Below are 19,246 nucleotides of genomic sequence, written 5' to 3' on the forward strand. Positions count from 1 at the left end.
ATATGACAGTGGTTTGGATTTGATACTGGTAAAGTTGCTATGTAGCAGTTTTGGGAACTAACTCGTTCATCAATGAGGGAACATATGTTCCTAATGCATTTTGATGTCACAATATAATTAAATGGCGCATGTAATTTCTGATTCGACCAAAATAGAATAGCACTTTATTTCGTTAAAAAACGAAAAAGTCGAATAGAGGAAGAACAAGTCTTTACCTGTCAATCACTAGCTCTATTGACAAAAGTGTGAAGTTTATGAGAAATTCACAAAAATGACATATAGGTTTAATTATAATTAACTTTCCATAGAACCTCGCTTGTTAAGAATCAGAGTCGCTTAGGTAAATAAATATATAAAAATGATAATTAGGCTCAATCATGCAAATCTAGCATGAACTTAAACTTAAATATTTCAAGCGTTAATGAAAAGATAGGATTTACAAAGCAAGCCCCGTTCCCCTTTTAAAAAGGCAATGGTTTTTTTTTTGTAGACAAGTAAAAATAAAGTAAGTGGCGGGTATAGAAGAGGCAGTTAACTGGACTAAGGCAAGGGGGAGTAACGCACTAACCCACAGAAAGTAAGGATTTATACAATAATAGGGAACAATGGACTGCAGTATATATAATAAGATATAGAAAAATTTAGGGCTCGATAAAAATGCCTATAAAGTAAGCTTACATATAAGACTTTGACCTCTTTTTCACTATTTAACTACTATCATGGTCATCACTGGATCAATACTATTTCCGTGGTATTGTGCCCGAAAGGACACAGATCTCATAATAAAATTTCTACGCATGTAGAGTATCAAGTCCATATTTGTGTACATATTATGGAGATATCTCTAATTGATTTCAAATATATTTTAATAATTATGTACCTACAACAATTATTCATAAGTATTGGAAATATTTATACAAAAAAATCTAATTATCATTCTTTATTTGTTTAGAAATTTTAGAAATGTATTTTACCAACACCCTCACATAGTGTGAGGGTGCTACACTCATACTTTACGAACATTATAATCATTCTTAACATGCAATGTTTTTTTAATATAACAATCTAATCGATATTTTACAAAAAATTGATTTTTGCTAGACAAAGCTAGAAAATTCATATACTTATTATTAAAATATACATAAAAAGGCACAAACAATATTTCTTAGTAAAAGAATTTCTCTCTTTTTATTCACATATAACATGTGAAGAAAATTTTCTTAGAATGTAATACAAAAATAACTACGGTGTTAAAAATTTTCGTTAGACCGAAAATTTATGTGTTCGTATGAGTTTTTTTTGGATGGAGATTGTTAAAAATGGATTTTAAAAATTCTTATTCTAAAAAGTTAACGTTGCCGGTGTACAAACCGTGTAACAATAATCCTACGGCAAAGAAAACAAGTGCGGAAATTATTCGTGAAGCACGTGAACAAATTATTAAAGGAAACTTAACATCAAATAATGAGAAATTACCACCTTCAGATAGCTCAACGAGTGTGATTAAACCTGTAAACACACAACGCCCATTTACACCTAAAGATAGTCAACGAATTCTCTTTGGACGTAATTCAAAAGCTGCACGACCACCAAGTTCCTTTAGGTAAGACAAAAGGGATTTTACAGGAATAACAATTTTTAAATCAACTTTTTTTTTTTAGTTTAAGATACCTACAATTCGAAAATTCTGATGTAGTTCCTAGTACACCTCTTAAGCCTCCAGATGTTGTAGATCCTATTAAAGATGTACAAAAACAAAAGAAGCAATCGGAAATATTTCAAGTGGCTACAGCGGATATACCGTTGGCTAAAATTAAACTACCATCTATTGATGCATGCTTTAAGCCATTTAATAAATTTCCATTTCGTTCCACAAATTCTTTGGAAAAATGTAAGTTTTCATTTCACTATTACGCATGCGGGCTTGATATTATTTTTATTGTATTTTCATATACAAACAAAATACGACACGCTTATTTTATTTCAAAATTGAAAATTAAAAAAAATATTCGTAAATTAAAGAGCATTTTATATTCTATCACACGTCATAATTGAATATGCTATGGTTATATTTGTAAATTAGAATATATAAAAATTTGGACGATAAATTAATTATATTTAGATCGGGCGCTGATATGTAATTATGTAATCCCGTACTCTAAAAGAGTAATGAAAAAGGTCTGGGGATTAATTTAAGAGACTATGTAATTATCCTGATTAGAATAGATGAGAAATATTCACAAAATTCTCAAAACCGAAACCCAATCAAAATTTAAAGTATCCAATGTTAAATTGAATAGTTAATAACACTGTTTCAGTTACTTTCGAAAGAAGGATTTTACCTTCAACAACAGTGTTAGTATATGGCAGTTTTATTCTAGAGAGAATTTCTCCATTTGCTTATTTTCTTTGCTTAGAAGTTTAAAAAAATTCTAAACAAGTTGCATTCGCAAGGCTAGTTTAAAAACAAGAAAGAAGCCAGTTCTCTTTAAAATATGCCTTACAATTAGTCCATTAGACCAAAATCATTAAGGTTAAGTGTTAAAATTTAATACTCTAGTTTTACTACATTTTATAATCTAAAGGTGTAGCTAACATTTAATATTATTCTTTTATACATACACTTAGAATACTACACCGAGGCAACTTGTTTGTCATTTTTGAAACCTACTTATACACTGAATGTAAGTCGAGGAGGATTGTCTTATTACAATGTAATGTTTAATGGCACAATCTTTTTCTACTCACCTTCAGTTTACTACACCTCAACATATAACTGTGTTTCAAAAACAGATTTAATTTAAAATTTATATAATAAAACTTAAAATTTGCATATAAATTTGTAAATTCATTTCTTATTTAAGACGCATGCATTTTTTTAAATTATTACACCATATATTTTATCTATAATTTTAGTGCCTGAAGAACATGAAAATATTATTGAAACACCAAAACCAGCGCGCCGAAATGCATACAGTAGTCCAAACGAAACTACAGAATATACTAGCTCAACATCAATTGCCAATAGCAATGGCATCACCGTGAAAAAAACCAGTCACACAGACGCATTAATTTTAGAACCACGAAATTTGGATAATATATTTTCAAATAAACAAATCATATACGACTCAGCGAATTTATTCACAAAACGGCGTTTTGATTCATATCCAAATAATCCAAAAGCACCAAGTGCTGCAACGAATTTACTTTTTGATGAATTCAATAATAGTTATGCATCAATCAATGAAATTCTGGATAAGCTTTCTGATTTAACCATTACATGTGATGAGCTGATCAAATATTTAAGATTATTGTATGATTGTTTGAAACTTGAAGGTTACATAAGTGGTGGTAAAAAAGTTGGTTCAAAATTGAAATTAAGTATTTTAAAATGTTTATATAAATATGTTGAGAGTAATAATGAGAAAATTTTATTGAATATAGCAAGAATTATTTTAGCGGTATGGATGTTTTTAATAATGAAATATTAAAAATAATAGGAATATTTAATAACATTTTCTTGTATTTTTTATAGATAAAAGTTACAGGAAGCAATTTAGTTGGAGTTTGTAAATTAGTTTTTAAGATTGCTAGAGATGATCGAAATGATTCTTTATTTCTAGAAGATAATACTTTAGGTATAAGTTACTTATTATTACTCGATTTGCTATGGTGGTAGTTATAGAATTTTTTTATTAACACAGAAGTGTTCAATTCAACAAAAAATCATACTCTCGTTCGTAAATATTCAAAGACTCAAAAGATCTCAAACAGATTACCATATACAATTTAACCAATCAAATATGTATTAAATTCCAAGGATTCATTGTAGCTAATAAAACTACCTTTATAGTATATCGTGATTTATAATGATAATAGAAAAAAAATGAACATTTAAACCCTTTCAGATCTTTTTTTGGAATCATTGGGATCTGCAAGCCCAATTGAAGATACTGAAGCATTAATTTATGGATATGGTGCTATTAAATTTTTAACAATGAATACTCGTCTATTAAAAGTTATTTTGGAACAAGGAATATTACAATTAATCGTTTTACATATTAAAATTATAAATAATACGGTAAATTATTATATTTGTCTACGGAATAACTGTTCCTACATTTTTAACCGACTTAAACAAAAAAGGAGGAGGTTATAAATTCGAATTTTTTTTTTGTGTGTGTGTGTTCGTTACCGCAGAACTTTTGACTGGGTGAACCGATTTTGATAATTATTTATCTATTTGAAAGCTAGTGCTTCCCGTGTGGTCCCATTTCATTTTGGTCGAGTTCTGATAACTATATCCATGAGAAAATCATCAAAGTCTTAAATTTGCATTAAGTATGCACGACAAGAGGATGAATAACTCTATATCACTCCAACTGATTTCGATGATTCTTTTTTTAGTGATAAATTAGTTAGTGCACTTCAGGTTCACTAAAAATCACAAAATAAAAAACCTTTTAACAAAAAGAAAACCAAACCAAAAAGAAAAACTTCAAAAGAAAAATTTTTCCAAAACAAATTAAAATGCACTTTTGGAGTCGGTGTCAGCCAAGCTAATGTAGCAAACTGTTCTGTCAGAGTTGTTTCTTTGGCTGACACCGACTCCAAAAATAATAATTTTAACTACATTATATTATCGTTATTTTTTTACTTTTTAATGCATTTTAATTTGTTTTGGAAAAAATTTTCTTTTGAAGTCGGTTTTCTTTGTGTTTTTTTTCTCTTTATACGTTTCGAAATATAATGATATGGAAGATAATATAATGATATCGGGGAGACACCGAGACACCGGAGGCATAATTTATTACCATTGAGGCATCTGGTTTACCCCCTCGTGACGCTTATCGTGGAAAATTATGCTATTTATATATATAATTATAGAGTTTTCAGTCAAAAATTTTAAGAAGTATGTAATAATATTGCCTACATAAAAGCAATATTATTACATAAATGATAAAATGTTTGTGTGAAAACTCATATTAATAATATAAAAAAAATATTTAAAATCATAAATATTTTAACCCGCGGCCCTAAATTCCATTGTGCACACAACTAATACTGTATAACCAATTTGAAAATTAATAATTAAATTAAATTTGTAGAGAATTGAAAAGGTTCAAGCACCTGAACAATTGAATCATGTCTTATTCCAAATAACTGGTGCTTTACGAAATTTGGCAAATCATGAAAATATTTATGATGCATTTGTAACAAGTGGTGCTGTGTCTGAATTATGTTCATCTACAGAATTATTTACGACTGATGTTGATATTATTAGTAATATTTCAAGAATATTAAGGTAAATTTATCCAAATAAATATAGTAGCCCGGTATACCTCAAAATTGTTAGAAAAAATTAAGAATTTCATGCGAGATTTGTTTATTCTTGCTTAATATAATATTGTTTCGACGTGTGATAGTAAAATTAATTCTGTTAAAATCAATTCAAAATTTTGATTCGAAAAAATGAAATACACATCTATATGGTTATGAGCAACATTCTCGGAAATCACCCTCTGTAAATTCCCTATTTATCGGTTAGATTTTGCGATCCGGTCCATCAAAAGAATGCTTTACAAAATAAAAATAAAAAATAAAAAACGCTAGTAGTTGTAGTTCTTCTTACAAACGACTGGCCCTAATTTCCTAAAATCACAGCCTATTAAAAATATATTCGCGCCTTATCAAAATGAAAGCGTTTTCAATTAGAAAAAATATTTTGATTTTCTAATTGATTACTAATAGTTTCAGTAGTCATTTACTACTAAAGACTGAATTTAAATCGCAAAAATTTTTTTTATTGGAATCATTCCTATTAAAACTTATTCAAAGGTACTTGTATATAGGCTCTTTTAAGCAAGCTCATGGTGAGCAAATTTAAGTAAATGCTCTTTTAAGCTGACTTAGTATTATGCAGGTTAAGTGTGCAGTGAGTAACATGTGCCCTAAATTTCAAAACTTATAGTACTTTGGCGCTGGCATACGTAACCGGAAAAGCATCTACACTAAATTTATCGTTTAATAATTCGATTATTAATAATTTTTCAGTGTTATTTCAACTGATGAACATTGCTGTGAGATAATTGCCGATTTTGATAACATTTTTGTTGTATTCGTACAATTATTTGAAAAGTATCCTGGCAAACAGGACATGATCGTACGTCTGGGATATACATTAGGAAATCTTGTTGCAAGATTTGATTATTCACGATATAAATTTTATAATGCACGCAATTCAATGAGTAGTTTAATAAATGTTATTAAAATTTATACAACAAAAGATTTAAAAATTATTGAAAATAATAATTTAACATCTGATTCCGAATCATATAATAATTCAAAGGATCAAGGTTCAACTGGATCTATTGAAGATGTTATTATTAAGGTAAGATTGTCTAGACCATTATCTATTAATTTTATACGTTTGTTTTTATAAAATGATTTAGAAATCATTGAGATATTACAAAAAAAAACAAAATTTAGCATTTCCTATTTCAAAATTGTAAGTTAAAATTTCATGGAAAAATCCACTTTTTACAAAATTAAATTTGAACGAAATTATTAATGAAGATTGTCTCCTTGAAAAAATTCTGGGCTGAACAGAATGCGAGAATAATTAATCCGTGTACGATGTTTTTTGAGAACTAATACAGTTTATTCCTACTTCATTTAAATAAAAATTCCTACACATCTATACCAAAGCTACTTTTTTAAAATGCATAAAACCAGAAGATTTTCACAGTTTTTAAGAAATATAATTGTGTATATTCCAGATGATACGAATTATCGCAAACATTTCAATGAATTCAGATGTTGGTCATGAATTATTAACAATGTATGGCGCTGGATTAATAGATATATTCATAACATTGTTGCAACGAAAAACAGTCAAGGAAAGTGATGAGCTAATCTTATCAATTTTAAGTACATTAAATAATTTATCATATTATTTTACTACGGATATTGAGGTGAATGTATTTTATCGTAAACAAGCAGATTTATGCACAGGTAAATTTGTAGTTCAAAACTAGTATTAAAATTTACATGTAAATATTCTGTGAACTTTTTAAATCTTAGCTTCTCAAGGTTTTATACCATGTATATATGAAATATATCAAGGTATACAAAGTTTAGTCCCAGGTTTGTAACGCTTAAGAATATTGATGCTACCAACAAAATTTTGGTATAGGTGCTCATAAAATCACCTAATTAGTCCATTTTCGGTTGTCTGCCTGTCTGTCTGTCGACACGATAACTCAAGATCGAAAAGAGATATCAAGCTGAAATTTTTATAGCGTGTTCAGGACATAATAAGTGAGGCTGTATTGAATAATTTTAATAAATTTCAAAAGCCATCTACAAACAGTAATTGGTGTTCGAGAACAAGAATGTCCCATTTACAAGAATTTTTGCAAAAAAAGGTTGTCGGGCTTAAGCATACGCCACCTGCACTATACTTATGAATGTTTTAAAAAATCCAAGAGCCACCAACTAATTAATAATTTATTATTTATTTTACAGAATTATGTAAAGTTTTAAATTCAGAAAATACTGAATGTATAACAGAAGCAATACGTGTATTAGGAAATTTAACACGTTCAAAAATATCACGTGAATTTATCATTGAAAATAATACGGTAGAAAAATTGATTAGTTTTCTCGATAAAGGTAAAAATTAATTAAATCAAACAAATCTTACAAAAATTACCTCCAGGAAAATTTGAATAATTTTGTATTATTAGCCACAAATAGCTTTTTATTTGATTTGGTGCCTTAAAATTTTATCGAGAATTAATTTCAGTAAGATTTGATAAAAGGGCAAAATTTTTTAATTTACAAAATTAAAGAATTTTTAAATTTTTCAGAGGATCTTGATTTATTAAAAACAACAATTGGTGTGTTTATAAATATGATGGCAGATGATGCAACACGTATGATATTTAAAACAGAAAGAGGAATAACAAAATTAATAAAATTACTATCACAATATGGTGAAATTGATTGGTCATTAAGTACTTTAATATGCCAAGTGATATGGAATTATTGTATTGATACAACGAATATTTGTTTCATTATTGATGAATTCGATGTAAATCAATTGCTAGGCTTACTTGCTGATTATCTAGGTAAAATTTTAAAATTAATACTTATTTTATATTAGCGTTTTACAGCTTTAAAAAAGTTAAGTTTCCTTGTTAGACCGTTCTTTTCTCCGTTCTTTGATCAAAATTTTTTTTAAGTTAATTTAAAATCGTAAGTATCAGGTGATTCAAATTAGAACTATCGAAAAGGCGGTCTACTTCCTGTTTAATAGTATAAATTTTTATCGCAAGTTGGCGGAATTTATCTGTTTTGAATTTGAATATTTTTATTGGCCTTAAAAAATGATAAGTACAAGTATTGCCATCTGGTAGTCGAAATTGTAACTACTGAATTCGGGTCTTCTTCTGATTTTAATCAGTACGAATTATTATCTCCAGGTGGCGAGTTGAAACTCCCAGTTATCAATAATTATGAGTGCAACTGCGAGTATACGCTAGGTTAAAAAATAATAGATGAGTGAAATTGTAACAAGATTTTCGTTTTTACCTCCACTCCCACTCCGTAACTATTTCAAATGTTTCATGCTTTCATGTTGAATTTTTGAAACTTATATTTCATTTAATACTCAAAAATGGTATTAAATGAAATATAAGCGTATCACACAACTGTATTTGGCATAATACCCAAGGTCCACGATGTAATAATGGCTGCTTAGACATATTCTTATCTTATAACAACACTGTCATTCTACATTTAATACAAATCTATTTTATCAACGTGAACAATAAGATTACACAATGTGGAAGGAATCAGTCATAATAAATCGATTTCTCAGAATGTTCAGCAGACATTTATCGAACTCCTTAGCAATACGAGAATTAACATAAGTTTTAGTACTATAGACTGAAAATCATTCAACAAACATTATCTTTTGTGCATATACATATAAGCCCGACAGCGATAACCATTATATAAATAATACGTTTCTAAACTTTATATAAAATTTAAGAAAAACATTTCTCACGCTTTCAACCCTCCGTGCAAAGCAGCAAGAAATAATAACAATTTTTGAGCAATATATTTCAAAACCGAAAGTACAAGTTTTCAAATAAGTTATTGAGGTTCTAAAATCGATGATTTTTCGCAGAGATACAGTTATTTGAAACTATAATATTTACATTCATAGTATGTATTTCTAGATGAGGAACGAATTTTTGGTATAACTGAAGATAATGCAACAGACATAAGTGATATATTAACTTCTGAAGATTATATTTTATGGGAAGAATTTGCTACGGTTGGTACAAACCTACTGGAAAAAATTGAAAACTTTTTAGATAACAATTCTTTAGAGATGTTGGACTGTCGTAACACAACACCAAATGATGACGATGATGATGTTTACATTCCACTAGAAATGAATTCAAACACTTGAAGGATAAAAATTAAATTTAATAAAATTATTGGAATTTATTTTGAAAACGTGACGGCTGGTCCGCTTGTTTTAAAATTAATCAAAATTTGAATTGATAAAAGTCATTGTGTACTAAAAACACATTCGAAATTTTTGAATTAATATTTATTGTCATTAAATTTTTTGATGTTTTTAGTATTATATTGTCGAAAACAATCAAATACCATTGTTGCCTTTTATGAAATGAAATTTAGGTCACTTTCATCTTTGATGAATGCAGCCAATTTTGTTTGTAAATTTGCTAATTAAATATTTTATCACGTAAAACAATCATATAGCACAAAACTTAAAGGAAAATACTCATTGTTCTAATTTTATAATGTCAAATATTTCTATTATTTACCGTTTATTATTAAGGTGCAAATACACTATGGGTTAAGCTAATATAATTATAGATGTACATTTTAAAGGCCAAGCTTGAGAACTTCAAAGTGCGTTTTCAAGTCTAGTAGTACAATTTAATTTATTCGAATTTATAATTTTGTTAAATATAAGTTATTTTAAAGCAGAATTAAAATATCGAAACAGTTAAATTAAACTGTGTGCTTTAAAAACGTACTTTGCTTTTTTCAAGGTTGAGCTCTGTAACTTGATTATGGTTTAGAGCCGTGACTATGCAGAGTGTTCAAAAAGTTCGAGATCAACCCTGAACTTTAGAAAATATTGATTTAAAAAAATGACAAAAGTTGAAATATTTCGGTCGTACAATTTAATGGTGGCCTTGGATTTGACCTTAACTTTGATCATGAAGATCATTTCAAGATCAAGCCGATTTTTAAAATGTTTACTTATTCAGTTTTTGATTATATATCACAGAATTTCGCATGAAATTAATGAGAAAATTTGTACGAGTACGTTTATATTGCACAAACAAAATCGTACAACTTTTGTCTTGGTAATTTTGTTTCTGTGAATATTTTCTATAATTTAGGGGGAGTTTTGAAATTTTTAAACTCCCCAAATAACAACATATACATATTTTCGCTTACGAACTGGTCTAGTCTGTCTATTCTACAGAAACCCGTTAAAAATGCAGAAGTTAAGTACACATGCCAAAAGTGAACGTAAAGTGATCTCACATATTTGTATGTCGAAACTGTAATGCACTGAAACTGTAGTGTACTTGTGCCTAAATTATAATGTTCCCTCAAAACAATTATCAAAGATTTACGTTGATTCGGGCAATTATTAAAAATTGAAAGTGGTGAAAACTATAATTTTTGGAGAAGATCACTAAGCAGCAGAAAAATGAAATGCCATATTTACATGGATTCTCCTAAACGATAGTTAATAATAAACTGGTCTACTAACTTCTGTTCTGTAGGAAATAACGTGTAAATGAAGTCTTTTAATCCACATAAAGCAAATTTAACTATAATGTACATGAGTCCATAGAAGAGCTTTACAGATCTTATTCCGATACCAATAGTATCACAGATTCTTCTCTCCTTCTCCTACAAATTACTAAGCCAGTCTTTGAATGCCTATTTTCGATAGAATCGAAATAAATGGTTGAGCATAACAAAACAGAACATCTACAGAACATAAACCTAAATACGTGAACTACATAGTTAACTGGCTGAACACATAGTCCAACCAAAATTTGGAGGCATTCAAATCGATTCATATTTTACCTGCTTGTTCATATTCTTTTGCTGATCATCTCAAAAATTTATAATTACATAAACTTATATTTTAAAAATTTGACCAAATTTAATAGATTTTTATGCTTAGTTGTTTATTTAAAATTGATAGTTTAATTTCTTGTTGGTATGACGTATCGATATATACCATAGTCGTTACACAGTAGACATCGTACAATGACGATAAAAAATTGTCCTCTAAGTAAAAAAAAATGGAGATTGGAATACTTAAACAAGCTAAATTTAAGGCTATCAAAAATTTTAGAACCAGTGATTCCTTTTTTGGATAGCGTGCTCAATATTGCTAATGGTATAAGAGCCCATAACAGAAAAAGGCACCCATTCGTGTATCTTAAAATTATAAAGTGAAAATGGCTGAAAAACATGTTACGCCCTCCAAACTAGAAATTTCAAGTAGGTGTTTTGGAAAAAAAATTTTTTTATTGCTTAATTTAAAATACTATATAATTAATATAAGAACGAAAAATTTTTACTAGACTGGCGGGCATAACGTGTTCTTTTACATGTTTTTCAGCTACTTTTTTAAAAATAATTTTAAGGTGTTCAAAGGGTGCCTTTTTCTGTTATGGCCTCTTATGCCATAATTCGAATGCTCAGTCTATCTCCATGTCCCTGCCTTTCTGAATAACTAACCCGTGTAATATAACTTAAAATAAAGATTTTTCTAGAAGAGAGATTTACAAATTTATTAAAACAAATTTATGAATATTTAAATTATTTATTTATTAATCATTATTAATGATCTATTAATTAAAATGCATTTTTTGTAATAAAAATATATTAAAGTTAAATAAAAGTACAAAGACACAGAAGACAAGCACTTGTGATTTATTTAATTGGAACATTTTTAAGTGATTTGCAAGTAATTAAACCACCATCACTTAAAGTGATTAAATTATTTCCCTGCCATTGTGCAATTAAATCACTACTAGTTTTTAAATCGACTTGCAATTTCTCCCATACTTTTTTCTTTGGATTCAGTACAGCATCAGGTTCACCATCCTGATAATTTTCAACAATAACACGTTCACCAGGTTTAGCATTTGCTGGTGGTTGTAATGGCTCAACAGCTTTCGGTTCCTCTTGACTTGCACATAATACCATACCTTGTGATTCAATTCCACGCATTTTTGCAGCTTTTAAATTACACAGGACAAGTACCATACGATCTTGCATTTCTTCAATTGGTACATAATTTACTAAGCCACTAACAATTGTACGTGGTTGTTCTTCGCCCAGGTCAATTTTTTCTACGTACAAACTATCAGCTTCCGGATGTTTTGATACTTCAACGATTTTACCTATTCGTATATCCAATTTCGATGGTGTTATAACATCGGCCACAGCTTCTTGTTCTGTAAAATTCAAATAACTATTAATCTCAAAATTTTTGGAACAATCATAACGAGATGTTTACCCATAACATACATAGACATTTCAATCGATAAGTAATTATTTTTAACAATTTTTTTACAAAAGCAATTTTAAGTAGTGCCTGTGGCGTTGCGCAGCCGTTATTCTGTATTTTATGCGATTAGGCTTAAAAACGCATAACGAAATGTTTACCCATAACATAGATGGACATTACAATCGAAAAGTAATTTTAAGTAGTGTTGCGTTGCCTCAGTCGTTATTTTGTGTTGTATGTGACTAGGCTTACAACAAAATTAATCGCTAGGGAAACGAACTTTTAAAACATGCCGCTACGTGCAATCATCCTCAAAAGTTACAAAATGTGGGACTAACTCATGGAGATACACAGAACAGTACTGATATGTTAAGAGTCGCAAATATGAACATTTGGCATTGAACAAATAACGTGTCCTAGCCCCCTCTAAAGAGATTAAAAGAAAATTTTTAACCATTGAATTAGATTATTAAATACTGTTGTTCTATTTCCAAATTTGTTACTTGTCATACTATAAACTTACAGAAAATATTTCTAATAAAAGATACAAGAATTTGAATTTTAAATGTGTCTAACAATTTTTCCAATTTAAAATTTTCCCAATTAAAATTAAAATAAATATTACTTGTTTTTTTCGTTGGATAAGCACTTTCAGCTAATTTCTTCAATTTTGGTTCCTCAAATGTTTTCCTAATTGGTTCTAATAATTGGTTAATATATATTTCTACAGCTCCTTTCAAATCAGCTGGATGTAAATCTTGCTTTGCAAAAGCTTGTTCTAATTCCTCATAAGTTTGATATGTAATATCACCACCATTTTTTTCATTTCGTGGTATGACAAATCCTAAAAAGTATATAAAATTAACTGATATTCTCAATCTAAAAATAATAAATAATCTTACCTTTTTCACTTTTATAAATTGGTAAAAGTACATGCTTAACAAAAGCTAAAACTCCATTATCTTGAATATTTCCTGGTTCACAGAATGCTTTTTTTAATTTCTTTTTAACAACAGCTGGTGCGTCAAGTAAATCAATTTTACTATCTTCTTCTGATGAACTCATTTTTCCACCAGTTAATCCCGGAACTATATATATCAATTCATTTAATTAATAACAAAATATAATTTATCAAAATAAAATAATAGCTGGTAGGTTCAATCATAAATAATTTTTTAACTCAATTATTTGATAATTTTTAATGACAACTTCCAGACAAATTGCTCCAAACGAGCAAAAAATCATTAAAATAACATATTTTGCTACGTTTTGAAGTTAACTCATAATATAGGGCCATTATAAAAACTTCGATTAAAACAAATATTTAAATTCCTTACTAACCCATGGGATTCATTAAATGAATTCGTTTTTGGTATCCTAATTGCGGTAAATATTTTTCAGCAAATGTAAAAATTTTCCTTTGGTCAATACCACCAAATTGGGCATCCACCTTTAAATATTCTTCATCCAATGCTTGTAAACCTATAAAACAACAACTAGAGTACAATTAAAGGTAATATTTCATCTCTATCTTAACCATCAGAAGATTTTCCCAAATTTTTTATATTTTTTAATGTTTTCTATAACAGTAAGCTGTGACAAAAGCATGAATAGTATTGTATAATAAAAAACCGGTCAAATGTATTTATTATCCAGTCAAATTAGTCCATAAAATATAAGTAAGGTTACAAAAATTCCCATAGAGCTAAAAATTGGTATGAATGTTCAGAATATTATTATAAATGAATTGTGAAAAGGCCCCATCAATCCCTCTTGTGCAAAAAATTTTATTGAGGGGGGAAGTTTGCAAAAATAGGCTTTTCGCGTTTTTCAGCAAAACGATGAGTTTTACAGCAAAAATAGTTCAGACAAAAATTATAGATTGTCCGATTCCTTATCAAAAGTGTCTCTGCACCTTTTTTCATAAGTATTGCCATTTACGTGATATAGCGGTTCAAAGAATTGAACAAATAATTTTTTTCGTAATACATTTTTGAACCGTTATACGAGTAAAAATATGAGGACTTATTTTTGATGAACCAGCTTCTTCTTCTTGGCGCTGTCTTTTCACAGCATCAATGCTACTCTTTCGACTATAATTTTTTCGACACTGCACATGAATTTTTATAGATGTCTGGTCTTTCAGGTACTCCGAAAATTCACCACCTCTTTCAATACTTACGACTAACAGTATTTTGTGGAGTATGAGACCTTTGAAACGAGGCAGGTATACGAGCATCACCATGCTGACAAAAGAATGGAAGACAGATGTTACTCAGACCATGCTACTAAATAAAAATAGGGACGGAGTTCTTGGCGTTGATTTATATTCTAAAAAATTTAAAATTTGTATGTATAAGAAATAGGGACTCATATTTTTATTCGTATAACGGTTCAACGAATAAAATAATTTTTATATCACCAAAATGGCAGCACTTATGAAAAAAGGTGCGGAGACATATTTTGTAGCAAATTGAATGATCTACAATTTCTGATTAACTGCTGTTAAACTCGCCGTTTTGCTGAAAAACCCGAAAAACCAATTTTTGCAAACTGCCCCCCTCAAGAAATTTTTTTGCACAAGGGGGATTGATGGGGGCTTTTCACAATTCATTTATAATATTATTCTGAACATTCATACCAATTTTTAGCTCTATGGGAATTTTTGTAACCTTCAAAGTGTAATTTTAATGGATAATTAATAAAAAATAAATAGTTTTATATATTGTATGATGGTACGGAACCTTTTGTTTGTGTGTTCAACTCACAATTGACCAAATTCCAATTCAGTTTGATATTAGCTTCAGCTACAAGATCAAAATAAAGTTATTTTGGGTAAAAATCTACTATTTTTACCTGCGACTGGAATTTGGCAATATATTATTACGTGTCGACGAATTAAATATTTTCGTTTTATTGACAGATTATGATCGATCAGAACCGGTTTTTTTTTTTCAAACCAAAGTTGGTGATTAGAAAAGAGTCTTATTTTCATGATAATATAATCGTCTTTTTTATATTGTTTGATAGATAACTGTACGTGACAATAGTTTTAATTTAAGCTTAATACATTACCTGGATATAATAAGCCACTTAGTAACGGATGATCAACCTGTTTTACAACTTCAGCACCAGCTTTTTTAGCATCGTGTTCAGTGATTAAAGAACTTAATTTGTAAACATCTAAAGTATATTCCTTGGATAATTCGTAATCAGTACCACGAACAAATTTCAATTTTTCCAATGGTACTCCAATCGATTTTAGCATTGCTTTAATAACTGCTTCGTAGTAATCAGTACGAAGAGATAGTAACTCCCATGGTGCTTTCATATTATCCAAATAAGCATGTAAATCGGCAAAAAGTATTGTAACCTACAAAAATATGAAACATTATTGGAGGATCATTCGACTCGGTACATCCCAACCCAAACATTTTATACACAAAAAATAATAAAATAGGTACATATAAACCACATTACGCATATAAAGTTAGAGTAAATTTTCTTCAGGCTTCAAAACCTCAAAAACTAAACAAGATTACAGCATATTTTATTCTTAATAATCTGATCGAATTCTACACAAAAGTTCTTAATCAAAATATTTCACTCAAGCAACAATAATACTCATCTCAGTTTTTAAACATCATAACTCTAATGAACGAGATAATAAAAACATATTAAAACAAACAATCGACTGAGTTAATTGTTGAAATACCATGCATAGACAGTATTGATTACTCTATCACATTACACATACATACATGTCACATATACGTAACTGATATCCCGATATAATACATACTATACAATTTACGCCTAATTTGCGCCCCCACGGGTAAACAGTGATGTTTACGAAAAAATATTTCAAACAAAAGTTGTTTATTTTTTGATAAGGAAAATTTTTAAACTTTTGTTCTATCTCTAACAGTTTACAAAATGGGTCTTACGGACCCATAGGTCAAGACCCAATTGACCTATGTTGCTCATTTACGAACTCGACCTCACTTTTTACGTCGTGAGTACGCTGTAAAAATTTCAGCTTGATATCTTTTTTCGTTTATGAATTATCGTGTTGGCAGACAGACGGACAGACAACCGAAAATGGACTAATTAGGTGATTTTATGAACACCTAGCATTAATATTTTTAAGCGTTACAAACTTGGGACTAAACTTAGTATACCTTGCATGATATTACATATATGCATGGTATAAAAATGACACGCCATGGAATACTTCTATAATATCATTGTATTTGTATGGTAGAAGCCCTATGCTGTTCTGTGAGATACAGGAACATTTTACTATTTCAATATGTAAGCAATCGCTCAGGGTGTTTCATAACGTATTCTGAGAGCAGAATAATACAAAAATACATAGAAAAAGAGTGTATAGCCCTCGTCTTTTAGATTACCGATATTTGGAATAGTTTTAAACTATCTACAATTTAAAGGTTGTTTATGACATCAGCCAGAAAATCAGGCTTGAACTATAGCTTTCCTTGTAAATGTCGAGAAAAAATAAACTTACTTCACATCCTGCTCGTAAAAAATCACCAATTTTACTCATAGGCACAAAATAGGCAACATGGGGGCGGCCCGTTGTTGCTGTCCCCCAATATAAACTTAAATCTTTTTTAGTTAAAATTTCTTTCAATTTATCTTCTCCAAGTACTTCTTGCAAATTTCTACTTATGAGATTAAATTTTTCGGTTGGTGTTAAAGTATTTTCGCCACTCATTTTTTCTGATGTAATTTTCTACGGAACGGTCGAAATGCCCATATGGTGGTATAACCTAAATAAACAAAATTAACAAACTTTTTAAGTAAATTTGTAAATAATTTTACCGCATAGAATTATATTTGTAAAAAATATATGAAAATATTCAAAATTTTAAATAATTAATTCTAGGATCATATATTATTTCACCGTTCAAAATTCGTCATACCTCTATAAAATTATAGGTTATGAAAAGAAAAAGAGATTCCACGAAGTCAATAACTTGTAATTATTACATTTGATAACAATCACTTTCAATAATTAAAATTATTAAATTATTTATGGAAACAACAATACAAATTATGACTCGCCAAATTACTAGACAATTTCTCGTTTTTTATTTCAGACTTAATATTTTAAATTTTAAAAAAATTTCTCATTATGACTTAAGTAAAAATTAATTGTTATATCTGAAAACCGTAATCGAAAATTAGTAATTTTTGTCATCATATTTGCACAACGCATAAACAACGCGAGTCTTTATTTTAGTTTCATGCATTCCTAAAACAGAATAAAAAATTCGTATCTTACCGAAAAATTGCAACAAAATATTAAATTACCAAAGTCTGTGTAAATTTTACACTTACTCAAAGAATAATAAAAATATAGTGAACTGTATTAAAAATAACATTCTACAAATTTTACTTATATATAAATTCCGTTTGGTAAAATTTTCCCGAGGAAGTCGAAATTTTATGTTTTTATCTGCCTAGAAACACTTTTTGGAGACCTCTTTACCTATACTTCTAGCTAGGCCACGAAAAGTATCCTTCGATATTTTAATCCAAAATTTTACAATTAATAATGGTTTTTGAGCCATGCTTGCGATATACTCAAACATACATGCGTGTCTATTCAGAGTTATTCATCTTGTCGAATGTATACAAGCTTAATTTTATTTTTTTGGTTAAAATATATATACAGGAATACACAAATGAAATATTTGCGAATCTATTGTCTTTCAATATTTCAAAGTAGATATTTTTCGCGATTATAATGCTTCCTTCGCTTTCAAAATTATCCTATGTTCGCTTCCTACAAGGAAGTAAGGAGTTGGATGATGAACTACAATAACTTTTATTTTCCACAATTTTGCACTTTGCTCATAGAACGTAGCCTTTGTCATGTTAATAGAAATTCAGATTGAAAAACTTTCTGCTTAGAATTTCGAGCCTTTAAGTTAATGCATCCTGTTTAAAAATATAAAAAAGTTTCGAAGTTTTCTTTCATAATTTTTTATTAATTAAAATTATACATATATCTAATTATAAATTTATAAAATTAAAGAAAAGGAAACAATTTAAGATATAAAATAAGAAGAAAAATTCTTTTAAGTGGAACAACTTTACTTTTGTCTTTTTTTTTGGAATTTTTTTGCTATTCTAACCATCTCGTTAGCCATTTAAAATGTTTGAAGTAAGAAGAGTTTTTATGGACGTTCTTATGTATAACACAAAGAGTCTTCGGACAATGTATTAGTAGTTGTGTATGTGTATACATGAACACAGCAGGTTAGTTTCATCAGTTGTGATCCCCAAGAACGTCCATAAAAACTCTTCTTACTTCATATATTTAAAATGGCTAACGAGTAGGTTGCCAAACTGATATACATCGTGTACTTTTCAATAAAATCGCGCTTGGGATTTTTATTAATTTTAACAACATACATCTCGAAAAAGAACCTTGAAAATATACAAGCTCATGTAACTTTTCTTCTTATTTTTGGAATACGTAGTATGGTTTACAAAACTTATTGGATTAAAATCTGAGCCACCCTGTATAATTTTGTTTAAGGAATGTGAATAACTAATAAGAAATTTTGCTAAAATAAAAATTAAATTCTTTTGAGTCATGCGTAATTTTAGATATGTCCA

At 28.9% G+C, this 19,246-nt stretch overlaps 2 protein-coding genes across 2 annotated transcripts; one reads left to right on the forward strand and one right to left on the reverse strand.

Annotated features, from left to right (window-relative positions):
• Positions 1–1,314: 1,314 nt before the first annotated feature.
• Positions 1,315–9,484, forward strand: LOC123290773 (armadillo repeat-containing protein 2). The gene is made up of 11 exons (XM_044871097.1): positions 1,315–1,603; positions 1,662–1,891; positions 2,917–3,461; positions 3,536–3,638; positions 3,909–4,081; positions 5,109–5,305; positions 6,055–6,391; positions 6,780–7,014; positions 7,528–7,674; positions 7,872–8,132; positions 9,249–9,484. Exons 1-11 carry the CDS (start codon positions 1,320–1,322, stop codon positions 9,482–9,484), a joined length of 2,748 nt encoding a protein of 915 aa, XP_044727032.1. The 5' UTR covers positions 1,315–1,319.
• Positions 9,485–11,931: 2,447 nt separating this feature from the next.
• LOC123304809 (tyrosine--tRNA ligase, cytoplasmic) lies at positions 11,932–17,631 on the reverse strand. Its single transcript, XM_044886389.1, has 7 exons — positions 17,542–17,631; positions 17,124–17,388; positions 15,671–15,968; positions 13,937–14,077; positions 13,498–13,683; positions 13,221–13,439; positions 11,932–12,542 (listed from the first exon to the last, which is right to left on the reverse strand). Exons 2-7 carry the CDS (start codon positions 17,331–17,333, stop codon positions 12,016–12,018), a joined length of 1,581 nt encoding a protein of 526 aa, XP_044742324.1. The 5' UTR covers positions 17,334–17,388; positions 17,542–17,631; the 3' UTR covers positions 11,932–12,015.
• Between the last annotated feature and the right edge of the window lie 1,615 nt (positions 17,632–19,246).

This window comes from Chrysoperla carnea, chromosome 1 (genome assembly GCF_905475395.1).
Source record: "Chrysoperla carnea chromosome 1, inChrCarn1.1, whole genome shotgun sequence".
Lineage (NCBI taxonomy): Eukaryota > Metazoa > Arthropoda > Insecta > Neuroptera > Chrysopidae > Chrysoperla > Chrysoperla carnea.